General features: G+C 43.6%; 1 protein-coding gene across 8 annotated transcripts in view; it reads right to left on the reverse strand.

Annotated features, from left to right (window-relative positions):
- The window catches only part of KIF24 (kinesin family member 24), an 88780-nt gene that overhangs the window by 12187 nt on the left and 50767 nt on the right, over positions 1 to 25826 (reverse strand). For all 8 annotated transcript variants that reach the window (XM_047699603.1, XM_047699609.1, XM_047699602.1 and 5 more), the window contains 6 exons: positions 15161 to 15282; positions 14220 to 14325; positions 11100 to 11171; positions 7613 to 7722; positions 1381 to 3612; positions 115 to 208 (listed from right to left, as the gene is read on the reverse strand). In XM_047699603.1, the coding sequence (XP_047555559.1) occupies positions 115 to 208; positions 1381 to 3612; positions 7613 to 7722; positions 11100 to 11171; positions 14220 to 14325; positions 15161 to 15282 (2736 nt within the window). The remainder of the gene's footprint in view (positions 1 to 114; positions 209 to 1380; positions 3613 to 7612; positions 7723 to 11099; positions 11172 to 14219; positions 14326 to 15160; positions 15283 to 25826) is intronic.

The following is a 25826-nucleotide window of genomic DNA, read 5'->3' on the forward strand; positions in this document are numbered from 1 at the left end:
TCTTAGAGTAGGACAGCAGACCCTTCACCATAACCACAGCAAACAAGGATGGCCAGGAGAGTACCTGCAGGATAATTCCCACCAGCCCCTGAGTGTCTAGCCAAGGCTACTTACATGAAGAGACAGCTGACTCATCAGGGCCTCCTCCTTGAAGACCAGTTCTGCCATTTTATCCAGTTGTTCCTGATGTGCTTGGATGACCACCTGCCTGGGAACACCAGAGGGGATAGTGTGATCCCCTGGGCCTCCCATCTCTCCCAGGCAGCTTTTCTGAGGCTAAGCCTCATTTCCAGGCCAGGAACTGCCCCTCCTCAGAATGGTCAAAACTTGGACCGGGGCCACGCCACCGCTCCTCCCCTGTCACCTGCTCTTCTCAGGACTTATCTAGGGACTAAATTATACCAAGAAGATACTGGCAAAGAGGGGCTTCTAGATCTGTCCCTGCCTCCCCAGCTACACTGAGGGACAGGGATGAGTGCTGCTTCTCCCCTACTACGGGAGCTTCCCATGGCTTCCCTGCCAAAAGGCTCAAGGCTATGACCACTGTAGCTGGCACACCTGGGACAAGGTGCGGACTGCTGCCTCGCCTGCCATCATTTTTCCTTCCTGAGGGAGTCCAGGGACCAAAGCAGGGGCTTTGAGTTTGAAACTGGAGGATCTGCCTTTTGTCAGATCCTACCGCTGGGTAGAGGCCATGGAGACAGCAAGATCGTCTCCTGGGACAGGCAGGCTCCTCATCTGTGTATCCCTCCATGTCCTCTTTGTCCCTGGCCCTGGCCTGAGCCCCAGTGAGCAGGAGACACACAGATGGCCTAGATACCAGGAACCCTAGCAAAGGGCTGTAGCCTTTGTTTCCATATACCACCAGCTCCCCGGCCCCTAATGCTGAGGGGCCCTGCTGGATCTCTCTGATTCCTTTCTCTACACTTTCTGTTGCCTCTCTCTTGCACCGTTCACAGCATCCTTTGGGGAAAGCAGCACAAATCACCAGTCCCTCTGTTTTTGACCTTCACCATCTCGCAAGTTCCCCAGCCTGCCTTGGTTCTGAGGGCACAAGGCTGTAGCTACTGTGTCCCTGGGCAGCACTTCCAGGAACACAGACCTGACAGAATGAAGAGGATTCTGATGTCACCACTGGTCCCAGGCTTGCTGAAGGGGACGGATCCTCCCTTTTCTCACTCAAGGCCCAGCTTTCCCAGACTCAGGGTTCACCCACCCGGGCAGGCCTGCTCCCTTGAAAAGCGGGCAAAGCCTGTCTAGTTGTAGTGTAGCTCTGACACTGAAGCAATGATAACCGTTTCCAGAACAGACAAATGTTTAGTTGGGGTGGGAGGAGGGATGCCAGAGGGCCTCCAGTCTTGGGGAGGGTGTCCAACTTACTGTGCAGGCCCCAGGGTGAGCTGATGGAGTGTCCCTGCAGTCTTTGGAGAGCAGCCAGGGGCCAGGGGAGAGGCTGGTCTTGCTAAGCACCTTGGGATCGGCCTGTATTTGAGCCACACAATGTTGTTGTAGCAGGGCAACTTGATGGGGTCTCTCAGCAGACTTAGCTCCTGCCAATCAAGTCCTTTTGGAGGTTTTCGTTCCTGGGCCCAGGACTGGTCAGCCATATCACTACTTTCTGTTCGTGCGGTGAGTAGAGGTGCAGGGTGGGGTCCTCCAGTATGTATGTGGGGGAAGGGCTTTCCTGGAAAACCCTGGGAGCTGCTCAGCTCTGCCGCCTCAGCATCAGCATCACACCGCTGGCTACTCGAGTGTTCCTGGGAGGAGAGTACAGGCTCTCTGCTCTGGAAGACCTCCCCGGGGTCAGTCTCACTGATGGGCAACGTCTCAGGTGGGTGCTGACGGATGGGTGATGGGGACAGAGCTGGAAGATCACCATTTGGCTTATTGTCAGGGGGAGATGATGAAAGCCACAAGTGCCCAGCTGCTGAAGACACTGGCAGGAGTGCCTTCTGATCACCGGATGACACTGTGTGGCCCACAGGTGGGCCCCCTGCTGCCATTAGACTGTGAGCAAGCCCATCCTGGGCCAGCCGTTCCAAGGGAAGAGGGCCCTCGTCGTCTATGTTCTCCAGGAGGGACACAGTGAGGGGAGCCATCAGTCCGGAAGCATATTCAGAACATGTGCCTGATTCCCCTCTACAGTTGTCTTCTTGGTAAGGGTAACTGTTTTTCATGGTTTCAGTCACCAGAGTTGGGCTGTCTTGGCTAACTTCTCTCAGAGGTGTGCTGACTGTCTCTCTTTGGTCTGGAGATCCTGGAAATGCCTCATGGGATAGTGAGAAAATGAAACTGTCTTCTTCTGGGGGTAGTGAACTACCCTCAGCCTGCCCAGGAACCTCACTTCTGAAAGCATTCTGTCTGAGTTCAGAGGGTGGGTCTCCACCACCTTTCTGGCCACATACAAAGTCTACCTGTGAGCAGTAAGGCTTCTCTGTCGGGTTGTCTCTGGGGGAAAGCCCCAAGGAGGAAGACTCCTCTCTGCTGCAGTCCAGAGTCACCGTACTTGTGCTGTGGCCATGACTGAGCACTGCTCCTCTGTAGGTTGTGGGGTCCCTAGAGTACATCCAGTTTCCAGTTGGACCCGTCTCGTCACCATCTGTTCTGGGGTTAAAAAGCAGACTCTGCTGCCTTTCGGCCACCTCCACAGGGCCTTCCTCCCTCTGATGAAGGAAGAACGAGCCTTTGCTGTTCTCTAGGGTGTTTCTCTGCTTTGTGGTCCTCTGACTGGAGACATGTGAAAAAGAATCTTCACTGAAATCGCTGTCATCAAGATCCTCAGCATGGGCTCCATCCTGGCTCTCAGAGTAAGAGCAGAAGGGGACAGGGGTCTCATTCTGGAACTGCCCCTCCAGGGGCCTGTACTGGCATAAAAACCTTTCCAGTGGTTGGTAGTTGAACTTCTGCTGGAGGAGAGGTGGCTGCTGGAACTGCTGATGATAGAAGCGCAAATGTTCCTCCCTCTCTTTCTGATGTGGAGGGATGTCTGTCCACACTTCTGAGGCAGGCCTGGCAGATGTGCTCCCCTTGCTGCCCTGCCCGGATTTTGCTAAGTGGTGGAGGCTGCCAGAGGAGAGCTCAGCCCGTGACACCAGCTGCCGCTGCACGGGCTGCACAGGCTGCACTGTCTTGCACTTGGAGGGTAGCTTCCCACGTGCTGGGGCTTCTCCTGGGCTGGCGGCTTTGCTTCCCCACCGGCGGGCAGTTTTGTTGCCCATTTGATTTTTCTCACAGCACAAGGGTAGAGATTCTTCTGCCCTTTTTTGGGCTGAATGTCTAGACTGCGTGGCTCCTTTGACAGGGCTGGTCTGAATGACCCACTCCTGGGGAGGACTCCCTCTGGATCCACCCGTCTTACCAGGAACTTTAGGTACAGGTGCAAAAGGGATGTTGGGCGGGTGGCTGGCCAGAGGATGGGCCTTCCCTTTCGTGGAGCCAGGAGCTGCCATGAATGACTGCTGAAGCCCCAGCTTGACCTTTTTGGGAGAACACTTGTCCCCTGGCAGGGCCACAGGGGAGCTCTGAATTCTTTTTGGAGAAGAGTTTCCAGAGGTCCGATTTTGACTTGTAGCTGAAGTACAACATTTAACGCCTTTTTTAAGTTCTTTGACCCTGTAAATGACCATTTTATGTTAAATGTGTATTCTAGCATGCCCTTAATTCCTTTTCTATACTTTTCAAAAACCAAAGAAAAGCATTACAAAAAAGATGGGTACAGTCTTAGGATATAAATATATACTACACAGTCTATGATCAGAAGTTTTGGAAAACACCTCAGTCCCATGGGATAAGCCAGGGAAGCTTGTCTCAGAACCGTACTACATCCCCCCATGTTAGAGCCCGTGTGTACTTCTTGAACGTGGGCCAACTTGGGAGCCTGGTGTCTCCACTCACCTGCTACCCCATAGCCAGAGCCCCATTTTCCTACAATCCATCTCCTTTTAGGCTTCTCTAAGAAAATGAGTTCCTTCAAACTTGCTGGGTACTCAGGAAGCAAAATCCTCTGGAAATAAGCAGGCTTGTGCTAATTCTGTTAAAGGAAAAGTGACTTGGCTATTCCTAGGGTTTCTCAACCTTTGCACAAGCGGTCTTTGGACCCAGGTAATGCTTTGTTGTAGGGAGCTGTCCCATGCACTGTGGATGTTTAGCAGTATCCTTAGCTTCCACCCACTAAATGCCAGTAGCTCTTCTCTCTAGTCATGATGATCAAAAATCTCTCCAGACATTGCCAAATGTCCAATGGGAGGCAAAATCACCCGCTAGATAGAGAATAGAGAACCATGCTCTATTCCACATGGGAACTTTAGAGATCTCTGCCAGGATTCATTTGTCAAGATCAGTCTCTTAACTCTTGTGATATTTAAAAACACTGTAAGAATTTAGAATCACAAGGTGACATCAAGTAAAAATGTGATTCTCCAGGGGTCTGTAGATTGTTCACTAAAATATCCCAGGAGGGAGCAGTACTTCTGCCTGGGGCTCCCATAAAATGTCTTTGCCTTTGTTTTGGTTTTAATCCAATCCTTACAGGGAGCTCAATGACCCCTGTGGCCATTTTTGAAAACCAAGATCTAAGCCTGACACTGAGACTTGATTTAAATCTTCCCTTGAAGTCTGGGAGCCAAGGCAGGCACATAATACAGCTAAGCAAAGAGATGCAGAATGTGACTGAAGACACGTGTCCATGGGCCTTTGTTCAGGTGTTGCAGTAGGGCATACATACAAGGAAATGGGCTGAGAGGTGCCAAGTAAGTCTAGATGGTTCCAAATTACTTCCTGTTATAAAAGTCTTTATTATTTTAGTTCCATTAGGAGAGAAACACCAAAATTTCCCTCTAATAGGACTCACAGTAAATAATTCTAGAAAGCTGAGTGCCAGAGGGAATCCTACAGGTAATTTGGTTATTGATGCTAAATGCTTCCAGTATACTCTTCCTATCCCCAAAATCACTCCTGTCAGTAAGCTTTTCTGATAAGTGTAAACCTATTAGAGGTCCAGCTGGAACTTTATTTTTGGATTCCTTAGCAATATTCTAGTATATGGGGAGAAGAAAATTTTAAATCGGAATAAATTTTTACATAAGCAATAGGGGCTCCTGGGTGGCTCAGTGGGTTAAAGCCTTGATCCCAAGGTCCTGGGATCAAGCCCTGCATCGGGCTCTCTGCTCAGCGGGGAGCCTGCTTCCCCTTCTCTCTTTGCCTGCCTCTCTGCCTACATGTGATTTCTGTCTGTCAAATAAATAAAATCTTAAAATAAATAAATAAGCAATAAAATCATGTGTATCTAGATTATTACCTAAAATTAATTTCATTAGGCTTCATTTAAGCACATAAATGGCTTTCATTCATTTTCAATAATTTATCAGACTGCCTCAAATGGAAGAGATTTCTATTATACTTTTTCTGTTCTTTTTAAAGCCAAAATTATTTCAAATAATTTCTCAATTATACTTAATACCTCTCCTACGTGAAAGGGATTTTTCTCTTCTTTACTGAGGCACTAAGAGAGGAGATGTCTTGTTCTCTGCTCCTAATGATGAAGTTCTTACTTTAAGCAAATGATAACATGTCATCCGGGGAGTGGCGGGGTTATGAAACAAGATCAGTTCACCGTTATCAATTGTTGAAGCTGGGTAATGGATACGTGGAGGTAAAGAATTTCAAGCCATATTCGTTTTTTGGTCCCAACAAGGTTGGATCATCTCATTTCTTCTATCTGATCTCAGTTCGTGAAGTAGCCTTTCTTTTTTTTTTTTTTTTTTTTAAAGATTTTATTTATTTATTTGACAGAGAGAAATCACAAGCAGGCAGAGAGGCAGGCAGAGAGAGAGAGAGAGATTGAGAGAGGGAAGCAGGCTCCCTGCTGAGCAGAGAGCCCGATTCGGGGCTCGATCCCAGGACCTGGGATCATGACCTGAGCCGAAGGCAGTGGCTTAACCCACTGAGCCACCCAGGCGCCCCTAGCCTTTCTTTTTAAGATTTATTAATTTGAGGCAGAGTGAGGGAGAGTGTGTGAAAGGGGGAGGGGCAGAAGGAGAGGGAGAGAGAATCTCACACACACTACTCACTGAGTGCAGGGCCTGACACGGGGGCTTGATCTCATGACCCTGAGATATGACCTGAGCCGAAGCCAAGAGTCAGATGCTTAACCCACTGAGCCACCCAGGCACCCCACAAAGTAGCCTTTCTTCTAAGGAATGCTAGTACGCAGCCATTAGAAAACCAGGCAATAAAGGAAACCTATTTGGGGGACCTATTGCTTAAATTAACACATATTGATTGGTAACTAGTTCCTGGTGTGGTGCTAAGCCCTTCATAACGTATCCTCATTGATTCCACATAACTGTTTTATGAGGTAGATGCTAATATTATCACCTGTCAGATAAAACTGAAGCCCAAAACTGTTGCCCGAGACTGCTCAGCTATACCCTGAAGCAGGGTATTGGCCCGGATAGTCTTGACTCCAGAGCCCACTCTTATAACCACAGGAAGAGTTCCTCCTTTCATTCACAAATACTTAACTGTGCATCTACTAGGTACCAAGTACTGTCTGGGCAGTTGATACAGTGGAGAAATAGATAAAGCTTCCTGTTCTCATGGAACTTAAATGATAGCTCACTTTTCCTTCCCAGTGACTTTCATTAAATCCCATGATATTAAAGATTCCTCAACAGTAATAAAAAAACAGGTTTCCCTCAAATAGTTTTTTAATCTTGAAGACAGCTTCTGGGAGACCAAAGAGAAGGAAAGGATAGAAGACAGGACCAGGCAGCAAAGCAGCCAGAGAAAAGTATGGAAATGATAGTGTCTCACCCATGCTAGGAAACCTATGTGACCACGAGTAAGAGACGGGACATGGGGGTGGGGGAACCTTGGCAGATACCAAGGTCACCCCAGAAAGAGCCCTGACCATATAGTCAGGCTAGCTTTACCGCCAATTACCAATAAGCCCTTTTAAAGTTCCTGCCTTTCTCTGAGTTCATTTTAACCTTTTGTAACGTGTCATGTCTGGGTTGATGTCTTCTGGACCTACATAGTTCTAAACGCTTCTGCCTTAACAGGTAACATGTATTCTCTCCCTTATACTAGGGCTGAAGCTAGCAGGAAGAAAACCTTGAGCCTTCCACTCCAAAGAAATATATCATTTCCCAGTAGCCATTTAAAAGTCACTGATGGGGGCGCCTGGGTGGCTCGGTCGGCTAAGCATCTGCCTTCAGCTCAGGCTATGATCCCAGGGTCCCACTTCGGATCCCCTGCTCAGCAAGAAGCCTGCTTCTCCCCCTGCTTATGCGTGCATGCTGTGTGTACACGTGCTCTCTCCACCCGCAAAATAAATAAATAAAATCTTAAAAAAATAAAAGTCCCTAATGGAGATGTCTCCTGAACCAGGGAATGTGTCCCCTTTCTCTTGTCACATTCACACTTGTCAAATGCAAGGCCTACCAGGTCACATTCTTCAAATGACCAATTGCACTGGTACTAGGTACTGGTACTAGTACCCCCTGGTACTAGGATCATGGCCTCAAGAACAGACTTCTGCTGGAGCTCAAGATCAGATCTCTGTGTGTGTTTGAGACACACACACACAACCTGCTACCTGGGAGCGACTCACCGGTCAGCATAACGCAAGGTATTCAGAGTGTGTTCGGTGGCCACATGGCTTGGTGAGATGTTGGCAATCATGCAGGTTTTGGCATCACCAATGAAAGAATCCCTCAGGACCTGTCCAAAACAGAAGGCAGGTCAATGAAGTCAATTAACAAAGGACATACTGTCTACTTATTGTGTGCAGGACACGGGGCCATAGATCCCCTCCCTCCTACAAAAAGGCAATTTACAAAGAATAAATACAAATGATCAAAAACACAGAAAAAAGGTACTTCACCAACCAAAGAAATACAAACAAACTAGTAAAAACACTAGTATTTTTGGTGAACCATGAGAGACTATGGACTCTGAAAAACGATCTGAGAATTTTGAAGGGGTGGGGGGTGGGAGGTTGGGGGCACCAGGTGGTGGGTATTGTAGAGGGCACGGATTGCATGGAGCACTGGGTGTGGTGCAAAAATAATGAATACTGTTATGCTGGAAAAAAAATAAAAAATTTAAAAAATAAAAACACTAGTATTTTTCACCCATAAGATTAAGTAAGACTCATAATACCCTGGCCCTGGTGAGGGTCTAGGGAAATGGGCACTTTTCTACATTGCTATACTATTTCATGTGTACAATGAAACAGTATAAGCTTTTGAGAAGACAGTTTGTCAATATGTATAAAAATATAAAAAATGTGCATGCTTCTAGGACATTATCCTAGAGAGAATTGCTCAGTTGATTTAAAAAAGAAAGGTAATATATAGGATATGCTTTATAGCATTATAATAATTAGAAAATCTAGGAGTCTGTAAACAGGGAACTGAATACTTTTTTTTTAATCTATTTGATAGCACAAGCTCAGGGAGCAGCAGACTCTCTGCTGAGCAGGAAGCCCAATGCGGGGCTTGATCCCAGGACCCTGGGATCATGACCTAAGCCAAGGGCAGGAGCTTAACCAACTGAACCACCCAGGCGCCCTGCAAACTAAATATTAACTGACTACAGTACAACCTTTAAAAATAATTAGGTATATCTGAACTTAGGTACACGGGAAGATCTACAACTTTGAGTGAAGAAGGCATATGATTCTGTAACTCTGTAAGTAGATCTATGTGTAGATATGTGGGCAGAAAAACATCTGGAAGGATAGTCACCAAAATGTAGCAGTGATTATCACTGAGAGGTAGGATTTTCAGGTACCTCTTGCCATCTTTTGTACTTGTATATACATATACTGTTTGAACTATTATTATTAAACCATTTTATCTATTTTTAAAAATTTCTTTATTTGAGAGAGAGCACAAGCAGGGAAGAAGGAGAGAGAGAAGCAGGTCCCCGCCAAGCTGGGAGTTCGATATGGAGCTCGATCCCAGGACCCTAGGATCATGACCCGAGCCGAAGGCAGACACTTAATGACTGAGCCACACAGGCACCCCTAAACGATTTTATTTTTAAACAATCTCTATACCTAACATAGGGCTTGAACCCACAACTCAGACTGCCTCAAATCAAGAGTCACACTCCATTGACTGAGCCAAGTGACCCTGAACTATTTTTTCATTTTTTTCTGAAGTATTACCATTATTATTATTATTATTTTAAAGATTTTATTTGAGAGAGCACAAGCAGAGGGAGCGGCAGGCAGAGGGAGAAGCTGGCTCCCTGCTGAGCAAGGAGCCTGATGTGGGATTAAATAGGAATGCATTTTCTGGGGATGGTGAACTTTTTTTTTTTTTTTTTTTAAGATTTTATTTATTTATTTGACAGAGAGAGATCACAAGTAGATGGAGAGGCAGGCAGAGAGAGAGAGAGAGAGAGAAGCAGGCTCCCTGCTGAACAGAGAGCCCGATGCGGGACTCGATCCCAGCACTCCGAGATCATGACCTGAGCCGAAGGCAGTGGCTTAACCCACTGAGCCACCCAGGCGCCCCGGTGAACTTGTTTTAAAAAAGGTCAGAGCAAGGGGTGCCTGGGTGGCTCACTGGGTTAAGCCTCTGCCTTCGGCTCAGGTCATGGTCTTAGGGTCCTGGGATTGAGTCCCACATCGGGCTCTCTGCTCATTGGGGAGCCTGCTCCCCGCACCCCCCACCTGCCTCTCTGCCTACCTGTGATCTCTTGTCAAATAAAATCTCAAAAAAAAAAATGTCAGAGCCAATGTTAGAATCAGGACTAACTACCCATAAAGGGTTTCTTAAATTTCTAGTTGAAATCATGTTTGAGAAGATAGAATCCAACCCACAGATCATGAGTCTAATGAGTTATATTACAGGTTCTGCCCCAGGCCCTGTGGAGCCATTAGGTTAGCTGCACAGAATAAGAACATTTGCTAAAATACAAAGATCCTTACCTAGACTGCCGTCTACGCTAGTCTGTCCCCCACTGAGCACAGGACGTGGTGCATGCAGAAAGGACTCATGGGCACCCATAACGCCTTCACAGCAGTCTGTATGTAGGTAGACTCCTACATACAGAGCCACTGTTCTGCAGCCATTACAGTGCTGAATTACTGGCATTTTCCATTCATTAAGAAGCACAGTTTGGGGGTGCCAGGATGGCTCAGTCATTAAGGGTCTGCCTTCAGCTCAGGGCATGATCCCAGGGTCCTGAGATCGAGCCGTACATTGGGCTCCCTGCTTGTCGGGAAGTCTGCTTCTCCCTCTCCCACTCCCCCTGCTTGTGCTCCCTCTCTCATCTCTCTGTCAAATAAATACATAAAATATTTTTTAAAAATTAACATATAATGTATTATATGCCCCAGGGGTACAGGTCTGTGAATCGTCAGGCTTACACACAATACATAAAATCTTAAAAAAAAAAAAAAAATCTTTTAAAAAAATAAGCAGGGGTGCCTGGGTGGCTCAGTGGGTTAAGCCTCTGCCTTCGGCTCAGGTCATGGTCCCAGGGTCCTGGGATCGAGCCCCGCATCGGGCTCTCTGCTCAGCAGGGAGCCTGCTTCCCTTCCTCTCTCTCTCTGCCTGCCTCTCTGCCTATTTGTGATCTCTGTCTGTTAAATAAATAAATAAAATCTTAAAAAAAAAAAAAAAGAAAAAACATTTCTAAAAAAAAAAAAATAGTAAATTTAAAAAAATTTTTAAAGATCTATCTTATCTTTAACTCCAGCCATTATTTTTTGTCTTGAAACACTAAGTCTCACAGCTAAGAAAATGCTTAGTACAGCTATACCAGCCAAAGGTTCAGAGACTCCATTAAATCAAAAATGTTTCTTTATATTAGAAATAAGCAGAAAGCTGTTGGGTGGTGACCAGAAGTGCACTACTGCCCGTGAAAGCTCAGTCGCTTCATGATGCAGGCATCTCTGCCTGAGGATGCCCATCTCTGCCTAGAATGACCTGGAAGGAATATGACTCCTTCCCTGCCCTCCCCCTCCCTGAGCTTACCATCATGCTTTGCGGGCAGTGGAGGCTTTGCTGAATGAACAAATGAATGCAAGAACAAACAAACGAATGAAACAGAACAAACTCAAAGTTCACATTTAACTTTACCTGAGTTAATTTGCTTTGCCTGAAGGGAGTGTGGGTGTGTTCCTGATCCAACGCACGGATACATTCCTTCAGCTGCAAAGGGGTAGATCAACAACAAGTGCAGGAAATACCACATGCAAAGAGAGAGGAACAGATCAGACTTTTCTTAAAAGAGCCATTCTCAGACAGTCCTCCAAAAGGAAGTCAAAATGCTCTGGGAGTTTCTTGTCCAACAGGAAAAATCAAGCTAGAAGGGTGAACATCCTGAGCTCCCTCTATTTGAGGGTCTCCCATCCTAAAGGCTCTGATCCTAGGATTAGCCCCAGTAGTGGGGAACAGAAAAACCAGGGACTTTCCCACAGGCCCCAGAGTCCAAGCTCATGTGGTGGCAGTCTAGGTTTGCCAGCTCCTTTTTTCTTGCCTCCTCTCATACGATTAGCAGTTATAGGTGAGCTTAAGTACAGAAAATACCTATATACCACCTCCCTGCTCACATATACACACCTATAGGTGTAGATTCAGATATAAGTTTTCTGATAATTATTTTGAAAGAGAGTAGGAGCACGCACTAACTTAAACCCATAGAGAATTTTTGCTTTTATTTTTTAAAGTCTCTCTTTTTTAAAGATTTTATTTATTTGACAGATCACAAGTAGGCAGAGAGGCAGGCAGAGAGAGTCAGAGAGGGAAGCAGGGTCCCTGCTGAGTAGAGAGCCCGATGCGGGGCTCGATCCCAGGACCCTGAGACCATGACCTGAGCCGAAGGCAGAGGCTTAAATCCACTGAGCCACCCAGGTGCCCCTTCTTTTATTTAAAAGTAGGGGCACCTGGGGCGCCTGGGTGGCAGAGGCTTAAACCCACTGAGCCACCCAGGTGCCCCTTCTTTTATTTAAAAGTAGGGGCACGTGGGGCGCCTGGGTGGCTCAGTGGGTTAAGCCACTGCCTTCAGTTCAGGTCATGATCTCAGGGTCTTGGGATCAAGCCCCGCATCAGGCTCTCTGCTCAGCAGGGAGCCTGCTTCCCTGCCCCCTCTCTTCCTGCCTCTCTGCTTACTTGTGATCTCTGTCAAATAAATAAATAAAACTTTTAAAAAAAATCACAAAAAGACAACCAGACATTCTGTACGTCCTGATGTGTTCCTATAAGAAGTCTAAAAACTACCCATGAATTCCTGCCAAAAAACCAGAACCTCAATCTGATCAAGCTTCTAGTACAGTGCTTTCCCAATAGGAATATGTTAGCCCCAAGCGCAAACTTTGTGTATAATTTTAAATCTCTAGTAGCCACATTAAAAAGAAGAAATTAATCTTTTTTTTTTTTTTAAAGATTTTATTTATTTCAGGGGCGCCTGGGTGGCTCAGTGGGTTAAAGCCTCTGCCTTCGGCTCAGGTCATGATCCCAGGGTCCTGGGATCGAGCCCCACATTGGGCTCTCTGCTCAGCGGGAAGCCTGCTTCTCCCTCTCTCTCTCTCTGCCTGCCTCTCTGCCTATTTGTGATCTCTGTCTGTCAAATAAATAAATAAAATCTTAAAAAAAAAAAAAGATTTTATTTATTTCAGAGAGTGAGCAAGAGAGAGCATGAGTGGGGGGATGAGAGGGAGAAGCAGATGCCCCTCTGAGCAGGGATCCCAATGTGGGCTGATCCCAAGACCCTGAGATCATGACCTGAGCTGAAGGTAGATGCTTAACTGACTGAGCCAGCCAGGTACTCTGAAATTAATCTTAATTATATAATCTTAACTATATGTAATCCAATATAGCCAAAAACAAAAAAAAACCCAGCAAAAATATTATTTTAGCATGTAATCAATATGAAAAAATATTAATAAGATATTATACCTGCTTTACAATCCAGTGTGTATCTTACACTTAGGCATGTATCAGTTCAGAGGAGCTACATTTGAAGTGCTCAATAACCACATGTGGCTTAGTGGCTCCCTCCTGTACAGCACGAGTACAGATCTTAGCCACTTTATAGAAAACACAGAGGATAGAGTATGATGATAAACACCACTGTGGGGATGCAGTCAACCTAATTCCCAATGTTGGAAAATCTTATAGGGCAAATGGACCCAGTTTTCTTCAACAAATACACTGATATTAAAAGAGAGAGAAAACCCGGCGCCTGGAGGAACCTGTTTCCCCCTCTCTCTCTGCCTGCCCCTCTACCTACTTGTGATCTGTCAAATAAATAAATAAATAAAATCTTTAAGAAAAAATAAGAGAGAGAAAACAAAAGAACTGATATAGAATAAAAGAGACTATCAAAAGCAATCCAAGGGTCTTGTTTGCATCTTGATTTGAACTGTGAAAAGACATTTATGGGACAACTGGAGAAATCACAATACTTCCTGGATAATAGATAACATTACATAATTACTTCCTCAGGTATGATAATGGCATTACAGTTATATTCAAAAGTAAGAGTCCTTATCTCTTCGAGATAATGAAACATTTGTGGAAGAAATGACAAGATGACAGGATTTGCTTTACAATAACCTAACCAGGGGAAGGAAAGGGTTCGTTAGACTTTTCACATGTTGAAGCTGGGTACAAGTATTTGGGAGGTCATTATGTGATTTATTCTGTTATGTTTGAAAAATTAATACAATTTAAAAACTTGATGAGAGAGAGAAAGCTTACCTAAGTTAACCATTCAGCTGCTGCCGAAATACTTTTCTGCTCCTAAGGGATTGACCAGAGGAAGAAAAGGCAGGAAAAGAAGGAAAGAGTTGCCTAGAACTTCTAAGAATCTGATTGGGCAGCCTCTATTTCTAACCCTGGAACCCCACTTCCAGACAGGAGCATGCCCTTGCTCCGCTGATTCTACCCCACCCCACCTTCACCCACTCTGGCTGCATGTAAAGAGGGGCAAAAATCTCTCAAGAAGGATTTTTAGGAGCGCCTGGGTGGCTCAGTGGGTTAAAGCCTCTGCCTTCGGCTCAGGTCATGATCCTGGGGTCCTGGGATCAAGCCCCGCATCGGGCTCTCTGCTTAATGGGGAGCCTACTTCCCCCTCTCTCTCTCTCTGCCTGCCTCTCTGCCTACTTGTGATTCCTGTCTGTCAAATAAATAAATAAAATCTTAAAAAAAAAAAAAAAAAAAGAAGGATTTTTAGATCAAAGCTTTCAAACAACTTACAGCCAGAAGACTCTGGTTTATTTCTGCGCCTTCCATCTTTGTCTGTCTGTCTGAGTCTCTGGCATCTGCTGCTCTTTCGCTGCCAGCCAAGTCAATAAAAGAGATCCTAGAGAAAACACACAGCAGGGATAACTTCTTGGGGCCTTGGTTTATTTTTACATCAATCAGCATTTTGGGGCAGCAGGAAGAAATTTAACACTGGCCCAACCTCTGGAAAGAAAAGACATACTATCAGCTTTCCAAAATTATTAGAAGACTCTGATCTGTCAGCTGTTGCCCTCACTGCTCAGACACTTCTGTTGGTTTTAATCATTTGTGAGAAATTAATAAAATTAATAAAACATTCTTCCTATAAGGCTAAATGACTACAATGCAAATCACTTAGGTGACCACTTAGATAATTAAATAGAAACTTTTGTGGGCTGCTTTCCAGGTCCCCCCCTCAAAAACAGAAGAAGAGGAGGAGGAGGAATTATAAGTAAGTAAGAAAAAAAAGACTCATTACTCAGAGGTGAGAGAGGCTCATCCATCAGTGTGGCAGAGTTTGCTAAGATAGCACCAGAGAAGCAATGAATGTACCCAATTGTCTTATGGCTTCTTTCAAGGAGGATAGATTAATTTTTTTCTTTTCTTTTTTTTTTGCCTGTAAGTTGAGATGCATTTCCTACTATTTCTTTGCTTATACTGTGTTTCACGTTAGAAGCAATCAATGTCCCTTTTAATAACTTAGGCTTGACCAACAATAGGTCATTACTTCATGGTTAATCAACTGATGGCACTTTAATACAATGATTTATTTCAGGGCTAACAACTCTACTCTGTATCCCTGATATTTATGAAAAACTCTATGGTGGCAGAATGTCCTGTTGTTGATAACACATATTTCAAAGTCACATTAGGGAAAGGCAGACAATGCAATTCCTTGCATATTTCCAACTCACCTGCCAAATGTCCTCTTGGCTGAATCCTTGATCTGAATTTGGATGATAGCATGGGAGCGGGAGGAGTCCGCATTAACTCCAGTGGCCCCAGTGCTGCGCTCCTTGCTGCCCTTCAGAATCACCTGAAAATAAAATCCATAGGGTGATTCCCTCAAGAAGTAAAAAATTCCTCTGGCTCCTAAGTGTTGGCTGAGAGTCATAGAAACCAGGCATATAACTGTCAGTACACGGCAGTATTTTCATTCTATGTAGAAAGCTGCCTAAACATGTAATCATACAGAGTAAGTACCCAACAGCAGTGCAAACAATGGGGAATACTAACCTTGGGGAGAACATTCAACAGCTCAAGAGATAATTTACTTCTTGATCTTATATATTCTTTTTAATATCTTTGATAGATTTAGCCTGACTACAGTGTCCAGGGCATGACTTGTCTCTAAGGCAATGTCCCATGTCTCATACCACCCATCTATCTTAGGAACTAAAGCAAAGACAGAAATATGCATCATGGAATGACTGATTACAATCACCTGTTCCACCAGGAAGCAGTCACAGAGGGGGCCAGGCATGATGTGTGGGAACACGGGAGTAATGAGCTATCACAATTGACATGATCACAATTGACATGATTTCCATTAAGACCATGGAAGTAGAGACTAACTTGGGTCCCTATAGCCCGAAGGGAAAGGGGAAATAGAGGTGAAGTCTCAGGACTGCCTCTTGCCACTGAAAACACAGCCATATGTGAACATGCTGCCCTGATTTTAGACAGAGGGAGGAGTGCTGATTACTGAGAATCAAAAAGGGGAAGAAATATTATTTGACAGAGGGGTGCCTGGCTGGCTGAGTCAGTGGAATATGTGACTCTTGATCTTGGGGTTGTGGGTTTGAGCTCCATGTTGGGTGTAGAGATTACTTAAAAATTAAAAAAAATATATTAAATAAAACATTATTTGATAAAATCTTCACAACAGCCTAGATATGAGGTGAGTTCATTATATTATGCCCAGTATATGTTGAAGACAAATTCAAGAGGCTGAGTCACAGGGCACTTGGGTGGCTCAGTTGGTTGAGTGTCCAACTCCTGGTTTCAGCTCAGGTCATGATCTCAAGGTGGTGAGATCGAGCCCTGAGTGGGGCTCTGTGCTCAGCACAGAGTCTGCCTGAGGTTCTCTCTCTGGCCCTTTCCCTGCTCACACTGTCTCTATATAAATAAATAAAATCTTAAGAAAAAAAAAGAGGTTGATTTGCTCACAAAAAGCTGCTGTGTGACAGAACCAAATTCCACATCCAGTATGTCTGACTCCAAAGCTCGTGTGGTTTCCACTAAGTTGTCAGGTACTTCTGATAAATTCATTTATTTTGCAGTGAATTAAGGGTAAGGAAGTCCTATCTCAATTTTCTCAATCTTTCAAAATTTTAATTTATATTTTACTGAACATAACCACAGTTTCCAAATTAAGAGTCCAAAAGTTGCCAGACTCAAACTTCAACAATAGGCCATAAAATATCTTAACATGCAGGTACTTTTTACAAGTTTAACTAATATGGATGGAACTAGAGGGTATTATGCCAAGTGATATAAGTCAAGCAGAGAAAGACAATTATCATATGATCATATGTGGAAACAAAACAGGAGATCACAGGGGAAGAGAAAAAAAAATAAAAGAAGAAGAAACCAGAAAGGGAGACAAACCATAAGAGACTCTTAAACATAGGAAACAAACCGAGGGATGCTGGAAAGGAGGACATTAAGGAGGGCAAGTGATGTAATGAGCACTGCTTATTATATGAGACCGAAGAATCACAGGCCTGTACCTCTGAAACCAATAATACATGTTAATTGAATTTAAATAAAAAATGTTTAAAAAAATTTTTTTAATGTTTAGTAAGTTCCTTCATGGTTTAAGCAGTTGTGTTTCTAAAAATTATCTGTACAGGGGCTGCCTGGGTGGCTCAGCGGGTTAAAGCCTCTGCCTTCGGCTCAGGTCATGATACCAGGGTCCTGGGATCGAGCCCCGCATCAGGCTCTCTGCTCGGCGAGGAGCCTGCTTCCCCCTCTCTCTCTGTCTACCTGTGATCTCTGTCTGTCAAATAAGTAAAATAAATAAATAAAATAAAATAAAAATTATCTGTACATGAGATTTAGAATTGTACTTTAAAATCAAATTTAGAATCATATTTTAGATGCACTCATTTTTTAAATAGTCTACTAAAAGTGTTATATAACAGGTCTATCTGGTGAATCTTTTTATAAAGGGAAGAACTTGTTAATTTGTAACACTGGATTTTTTTTTTTTTTTAAAGATTTTATTTATTTATTTCACAGAGAGGTCACAAGCAGGCAGAGAGGCAGGCAGAGAGAGAGGAGGAAGCAGGCTCCCTGCTGAGCAGAGAGCCCGATGCGGGGCTCGATCCCAGGACTCCAAGATCATGACCTGAGCCGAAGGCAGCGGCTTAACCCACTGAGCCACCCAGGCGCCCCTATAACACTGGATTTTTAACTACATGGCTAGTATGTTACTGCTAATCAAAAATGGGAAGAGTGAGAACAGTAGTCCCTTAAAATGGGTGTGGCAGGTGCCCCTGCCATGAGCTGCTCACTGAGCTCCATGGCTGGCTGGGCCACGAAAGGCACATCTGTAACTGATGTCCCCTGTCACTCTGACTTCATGCTTACTTAGACTGTAAGGCCATGATGAGAAGGTGTGATGTTCTTTTTATCAAACCTTTCTTTCCTTTTTCTATCAGAATAGAAGATGTGCTTACTGTAGAAAACTTGAAAGATACAGGAAAAATATTAAGAAGAAAATATATACCTCCCATAATCCCAGAGTTAAAAGAGTCTGGTGTATTTCCTTCTAGTTTTAGGGTTCTCACACCTTTTTTGCTTTTTTGTTCATTTTGGTCTTTTACAAGCACCATGAAGAGACGGGAGATATTTTAAATCTCTAAATTTGTGTAAACAATATGCTTGATAAGGGAAAAAACACAGAGAAGTTGGTGACTTATCCAAGATCACAAAGGTTAAATATTGTTGGGCTAGGGATAGAAGCTAGGTGTCCTCTGCCACATGTGAAAGTAAAGATGCTACTTCCGCTGGGACATAGTGAAAGCTCTGAGAGGCCTCAGGGCCAGGAACTGTAGATAGTGACAGAAACTCAAAGGATGGGTTGTGGTTCACCCCCAGGGGAGCTAAGAAAGACTGACTTTTGGGCTTGTATGATAGACTTTTACACATGGTTTTCCATGCACCTTGTCCACCTTATTTATCATGATGTATTAGGTACCTGTGAGTATGTCTCAGAAAACCTAACATGTTGAGAACTTTCCTGACTAAATGCCTTTTAGGGAAGGCATGAAGGAATTTCTGGTTCTGGTCATTTCCTCAGCTTCAGAAATAGACTGCAATCACCATTCCTTTCAGAAACTGAAATAAAGCAGCTGAACTCTGAGGAGTAAAATGACTCAGTTTGTGAAGATCATCAGACAAATTTTTCTAAGTGACATACAGACTCAAGTGTAGGGGTTAAGGTAGCGAAATCTGAAGTTAGACTGGGTATGCATGCTAGCTCTGACATATGGTTGGGTGAACCTGCAATGAGCAAAATTTTGCAAGTCGCTTAACTTTTCAGAACCTTAGTTTATCTGTAAGATCATAATCTCATAGATTACTTAAGACAACTAAAAAGATGACACAAGATAATACATGTAAAGCATTTAGAATCATGATTGGCACATGGTAAATTCTCAATAAATATTCATTTTAAAAAGATTTATTTAGGGACGCCTGGGTGGCTCAGTGGGTTAAAGCCCCTGCCTTTGGCTTGGGTCACAATCCCAGGATCCAGGGATCGAGCCCCGCATCGGGCTCTCTGCTCATCAGGGAGCCTGCTACCTCCTCTCTCTGCCTGCCTCTCTGCCTACTTGTGATCTCTGTCTGTCAAATAAATAAATACAATCTTTAAAAAAAAAGATTTATTTATTTATTTTGGAGAGAAAGAGAGAGAGAGAACACACCTGCTGTGCAAGCCAAGGGAGGGGCAGAGAGAATCCCAAGCAGACTTCTGGCTGAGTAAGGAGCCCCACATGAGGACTCAATCTCAAGACCCTGAGGATCATGACCTGAGCCAAAATCAAGAGTCTGATGCTTAACCAACTAAACCTACCCAGGCGCACCCAATAAATATTCATTTTAATAAAGAACATCTCTCTTTCTCTTTTAAAGATTTTTTATTTTAAGTAATCTCTACACCCAATGTGGGGGTCAAACTCACAACCCTGAGATCAAGAGTCGCACTCTAGGGACGCCTGGGTGGCTCATTAGCAGCTCCCTTCGGCTCAGATCATGATCTCTGAGTTCTGGCACTGAGTCCCACATCAGGCTCCTTGCTTAGTGGGAAGTCTGCTTCTCCCTCTTCCTGCTGCTCTCTTTGCTTGCGCTCTGTCTCTCTAATAAATAAATGAATAAATAAAACTTAAAAAAAAAAAAAAAAAGAGTTTCATGCTAGACTGACTGAGCCAGCCGGGTGCCTCAAGAACTAACATCTTTCTGTAAACTTCCAAAACTTTCTTTTCACAAATGTAAAACAATCAGAGTTTCATGGGGGGAAATAGAGCCTTATAGATCAATGTGAGATTCTATGGGCTCTCCAGTACAAGTGACAGGGGAAAAAAAAAAAAGGGAAGGAAGGAAAAAAGAAAGAATAAAGAGAAAAAAAATGGACAATTTATTTGGGGGGAAATGCAAGTCTAGGAGCTGAGCAAAATTAGTACAATTAACTTAAAAATCACTAGACTCCCTTTTCTTCTCAGTACCTCCTTCTCGAATTCCTCCTTCCATAACTAAAGTCTATTAGGCAAGTTTCTAAATATAGGTCCTTCCTTTAGACAAAACATGTTATGTGAGTAGTGAAATGGGGACCTACCACCAAAGAAAGTCGAGACAACTGCTGAATTCTGTTGCCTAGGAAACATTCAGGGACATTATAAATAAATATTATTAATAAAAATAGATGTGACATTACAATAGCCAAACTATGGAAAGAGCCTAGAAGTCCATCAACAGATGAATAGATAAAGACGATGTGGTATATATATACAATGGAATATTATGCAGCCACCAAAAAACTAAATCTTGCCATTTGCAACGATGTGGATGGAATTAGAGGGTGTTATGCTGAGCGAAATAAGTCAATCAGAGAAAGACAATTATCATATGATCTCTCTGATAGGAGGAATTTGAGAGGCAGGGTGTGGGGGTGGTCATGGGGGGTAGGGAGGGAAAAAAATGAAACAAGATGGGACCAGGGAGGGAGACAGACCATAAGAGACTCTTAGCCTCGGACACAAACTAAGGGTTGCTGGGGGGTGGGGGGGAGGGACAGGGTGGCTGGGTGATGGACATTGGGGAGGGTATGTGCTATGGTGAGTGCTATGAATTGTGTGAGACTGATGATTCACAGACCTGTACCCCTGAAGCAAATAATACATTATATGCTAATAAATTTTTTAAAAAGAAAGAAAAAAAAATACCCTGGACATGAAACAAAGCAACATTTGGAGTACCGATAGAGGCTTTAAGATAGTGAATGGGAAACCAATTGGTTAACAAATACTTGAGTGGTGCCTGGGTGGCTCAGTCATTAAGCGGCTGTCTTCTGCTCAGATCATGATCCCAGGGTCCTGGGATTGAGCCCCACAGCTGGCTCCCTACTCCACGGAGAGCCTGCTTCTCCCTATCTCTCTGCCTGCTGCTCTACTTACTTATGCACTTTCTATTTCTCTGTCAATTAAGTAAATAAAATCTTTTAAAAAACCACAAATACTTGATGGTGTTATTTAACTCATTTATGTATGTTTTTAACGGCAATGGTTTTCATTATTTGCTTCCAACAAAACTGAAGGAGGACCAAAAAAAAAAAAAAAAAAAAGGAATAGCTGTGACAAAATGAGCTAGCATCACGGGAAGCATTTTGTGTATGTTATCCCATTTCCTTCTCTGTCACCCAACCCAATCATCTACTACCATCCACATGTTTCAGGCTCAGAAAGGTGAAGGACATGCTCAAGGATATATGGCACTGCAACCCAGGTCTGTCTGGTTATGAGGCTTTAATCACTAAGCTTTCTGCACATATACCAAAGGAGGGCTAAGAGCACTTCAGCAGTACAGGCACCGTGTACACAGGAAGTCTCTATCACTGGCATACAACTAGGGAAGCTTTTGCCATGTGCTCCCTGCTACCAATTATAGCCAGGGCAATGATAATTTAAAACAGGAGGCAGATTTAGTAGATGTTTGAGAATGGATACTCAGAAGTATGTCAAATGGCTGAAGAAATGACTTAAAAATCTATAAATTCTGCAACTAAAAAAATACTCATCAATGCCCTGACAGAAGAAATTTTGATTCCAAATCTGAGAAATGTGATGAGTTGGTGCATCCTCCATAAAGGCAGGGAAGACCTGGCATCCCCATTAAGACAAGGTAGTACAATGAGGCCAGCATCACCCCGATCCCAAAACCGGACAAGGATCCCATCAAAAAAGAGAATTACAGACCAATAACCTTGATGAACACAGATGCGAAAATTCTCACCAAAATACTAGCTAATAGGATCCAATAGTACATTAAAAGGATTATTCATCATGACCAAGTGGGATTTATTCCAGGGCTGCAAGTTTGGTTCAACATCCGCAAATCAATCAATGTGATACAATACATTAATAAAAGAAAGAACAAGAACCATATGATACTCTCAATAGATGCTGAAAAAGCATTTGATGAAGTACAGCATCCCTTCCTGATCAAAACTCTTCAAAGTGTAGGGATAGAGGGCACATACCTCAATATTATCAAAGCCATCCATCTGTGAAAAACCCACCGCAAATATCATTCTCAATGGAGGAAAACTGAAAGCTTTTCTAAGGCCAGGAACATGGCAGGGACGCCCATTATCACCACTGCTATTCAACACAGTACTAGAAGTCCTAGCCTCAGCAATCAGACAACAAAAAGAAATTAAAGGCATCCAAAAAAAAAAAAAAAAAAGAAAAAGAAAAAGAAAAAGAAATTAAAGGCATCCAAATTGGCAAAGAAGAAGTCAAACTATCACTTTTTGCAGATGATATGATACTATATGTGGAAAACCCAAAAGACTCTGCTCCAAAATTGCTAGAACTTGTACAGGAATTCAGTAAAGTGTCAGGATATAAAATCAATGCACAGAAATCAGCTGCATTTCTCTACACCAACAACAAGACAGAAGAAAGAGAAATTAAGGAGTCCATCCCATTTACAGTTGCACCCAAAACCATAAGATACCTAGGAATAAACCTAACCAAAGAGGCAAAGAATCTATACTCAGAAAACTATAAAGTACTCATGAAAGAAATTGAGGAAGACACAAGGAAATGGAAAATTGTTCCATGCTCCTGGATTGTAAGAATAAATATTGTGAAAATGTCTATGCTACCTAAAGCAATCTACACATTTAATGCAATCCCTATCAAAATCCCATCCATTTTTTCCAAAGAAATGGAACAAATAATCCTAAAACTTATATGGAACCAGAAAAGACCTCGAATAGCCAAAGGAATATTGAAAAAGAAAGCCAAAGTTGGTGGCATCACAATTCCGGACTTTAAGCTCTATTACAAAGCTGTCATCATCAAGACAGCATGGTACTGGCACAAAAACAGACACAAAGATCAATGGAACAGAATAGAGAGCTCAGAAATAGACCCTCAACTCTATGGTCAACTAATCTTCGACAAAGCAGGAAAGAATGTCCAATGGAAAAAAGACAGTCTCTTCAACAAAGGGTGTTGGGAAAATTGGATAGCCACATGCAGAAAAATGAAACTGGACCATTTCCTTACACCACGCATGAAAATAGACTCAAAATGGATGAAGGACCTCAATGTGAGAAAGAAATCCATCAAAATCCTTGAGGAGAATACAGGCAGCAACCTCTTCAACCTTAGCCACAGCAACTTCTTCCTAGGAACATTACCAAAGGCAAGGGAAGCAAGGGCAAAAATGAACTCTTGGAATTTCATAAAGATCAAAAGCTCTTGCACAGCAAAGGAAACAAAAAGGAAACCAAAAGACAACTGACAGAATGGGAGAAGATATTTGCAAACGACATATCAGATAAAGGGCTAGTATCCAAAATCTAGAAAGAGCTAAGCAAACTTAACACCCAAAGAACAAATAATCCAATCAAGAAATGGGCAGAGGGGGGTGCCTGGGTGGCTCAGTGGGTTAAAGCCTCTGTCTTCGGCTCAGGTCATGATCCCAGGGTCCTGGGATCGAGCCCCGTGTCGGGCTCTCTGCTCAGCAGGGAGCCTGCTTCCCTTCCTCTCTCTCTGCCTGCCTCTCTGCCTAATTGTGATCTCTGTCTGTCAAATAAATAATAAAATCTTAAAAAAAAAAAAAAAGAAATGGGCAGAGGACGTGAACAGACATTTCTGCAAAGAAGACATCCAGGTGGCCAACAGACACATGAAAAAGTGCTCCACATCACTCGGCATCAGGGAAATACAAATCAAAACCACAGTGAGATACCACCTCACACCAGTCAGAATGGCTAAAATTAACAAGTCAGGAAATGACAGATGCTGGCGAGGATTCGAGGATGCGGAGAAAGGGGAACCCTCCTACACTGTTGGTGGGAATGCAAGCTGGTGCAACCACTCTGGAAAACAGCATGGAGATTCCTCAAAAAGTTGAAAACAGAGCTACCCTATGACCCGGCAATTGCACTACTGGGTATTTACCCTAAAGATACAAACGTAGTGATCTGAAGGGGCACGTGCACCCAAATGTTTATAGCAGCAATGTCCACAATAGCCAAACTATGGAGAGAACCTAGATGTCCATCAACAGATGAATGGATAAAGAAGATGTGACACACACACACACACACACACACACACACACACACACACACAATGGAATACTATGTAGCCATCAAAAGAAATGAAATCTCGCCATTTGCAATGACGTGGATGGAACTAGAGGGTATTATGCTTAGTGAAATAAGTCAATCGGAGAAAGACAACTATCATATGATCTCTGATATGAGGAAGTGGAGATGCAGCGTGGGGGGTTTGGGGGTTAGGAAAAGAACAAATGAAACAAGATGGGATTGGGAGGGAGACAAACCATAAGTGACTCTTAATCTCACAAAACAAACTGAGGATTGCTGGGGGAAGGGGGGGTCAGGAGAGGGGGATGCGGTTATGGGCACTGGGGAGGGTATGTGCTATGGTGAGTGCTATATAGTGTGTAAGCCTGGCAATTCACAGACCTGTACCCTTGAGGATAAAAATACATTATATGTTTATAAAAAAAAAAAAAGACAAGGTAGTACAGGGGCGCTGGGTGGCTCAGTGGGCTAAGGCTCTGCCTTCGGCTCGGGTCATGATCTCAGGGTCCTGGGATCGAACCCCACAATGGGCTCTCTGCTCATCGGGGAGCGTGTTTCCCTCCTTCTCTCTGCCTGCCTGTCTACTTGTGATCTCTCTCTGTGTCAAATAAATAAATAAAATCTAAAAAAAAAAAAAAAAAAAAAAGACAAAGTAGCACAATACACCTGAAGGAGAAAGGCCCTAGAAGGACAAAACCCCATAAAAAATGAGGCTGCTAGTTGTGCAGGCAACAAGTGGCCATGCCTGAGTAAACCTGAGGATGATCTGTAAGGGCGACACTCAAAGAAGACACCGGATTGTGACACTTGAGTAAACACATGGGTGATACCTGAGTGAGCATGAACAGTGACACCTGAGAAAGTGTGAGACCTGAGTTAGCAAGTGCTGTTGTTTTGAGTCAAATGTTTATGAGGGTATCCATAATTTATATCAACTTTCCACCTTGATCTCAGCTGGCTTTCTTGTACACTGTCATATATATTACAGAGTATCGATGGCAATGAGATAACACATTGACTAACAAGAAACTTCTTTCTGCTCTTCAGGAAAGATAACTCAGGACAGAGCAGTGCATAAAACTCTACTAGGGTAGAGGAGGTGATCTGACACCAGACTGACACTTTCACCACATCTCACAAACCTTTGTTTTTAAAACTGATAGAAAAGGGCTCTTGGTTCTTAGGTAACTCTAAAATAGCCACACTCATATGCTATTCTCGGGTTTTAGGTCCCAGGACTCAGGAATAAGATATAATCACACAAATAAGAGGCAAATATAAGCAAAATTTATCTATTTGTCCTAGCAAAAAGAAACTGTTAGAAAAAGTCCTCAATGGTGGGTCACCCTGCCATTTTAATACCCAAGTACCAAGAAGGGTGTATTGTGAAGCTGTTTTAAAGGTAGGTTTTGCCAAGAATCCAGCTTGTCCTTCTGGCCTTCTCTGTCCCTCTCTGGCCAGGCTTGCTGGATATACTAAAAGAATGACTACAATGGCTGTGGGCTGCAGGTTAGAATCACCTGGTGAGCTTTTAAAATAACATCTAGGGTGCCTGGGTGGCTCAGTGGGTTGGGCCACTGCCTTCGGCTTGGGTCGTGATCCCAGGGTCCAGGGATCGAGTCCCGCATCGGGCTCTCTGCTCGGCGGGGAGCCTGATTCCTCCTCTCTCTCTGCCTGCCTCTCTGCCTGCTTGTGATCGCTCTCTGTCAAATGAATAAATAAATTCTTTT

Source organism: Lutra lutra, chromosome 13, assembly GCF_902655055.1.
Source record: "Lutra lutra chromosome 13, mLutLut1.2, whole genome shotgun sequence".
Lineage (NCBI taxonomy): Eukaryota > Metazoa > Chordata > Mammalia > Carnivora > Mustelidae > Lutra > Lutra lutra.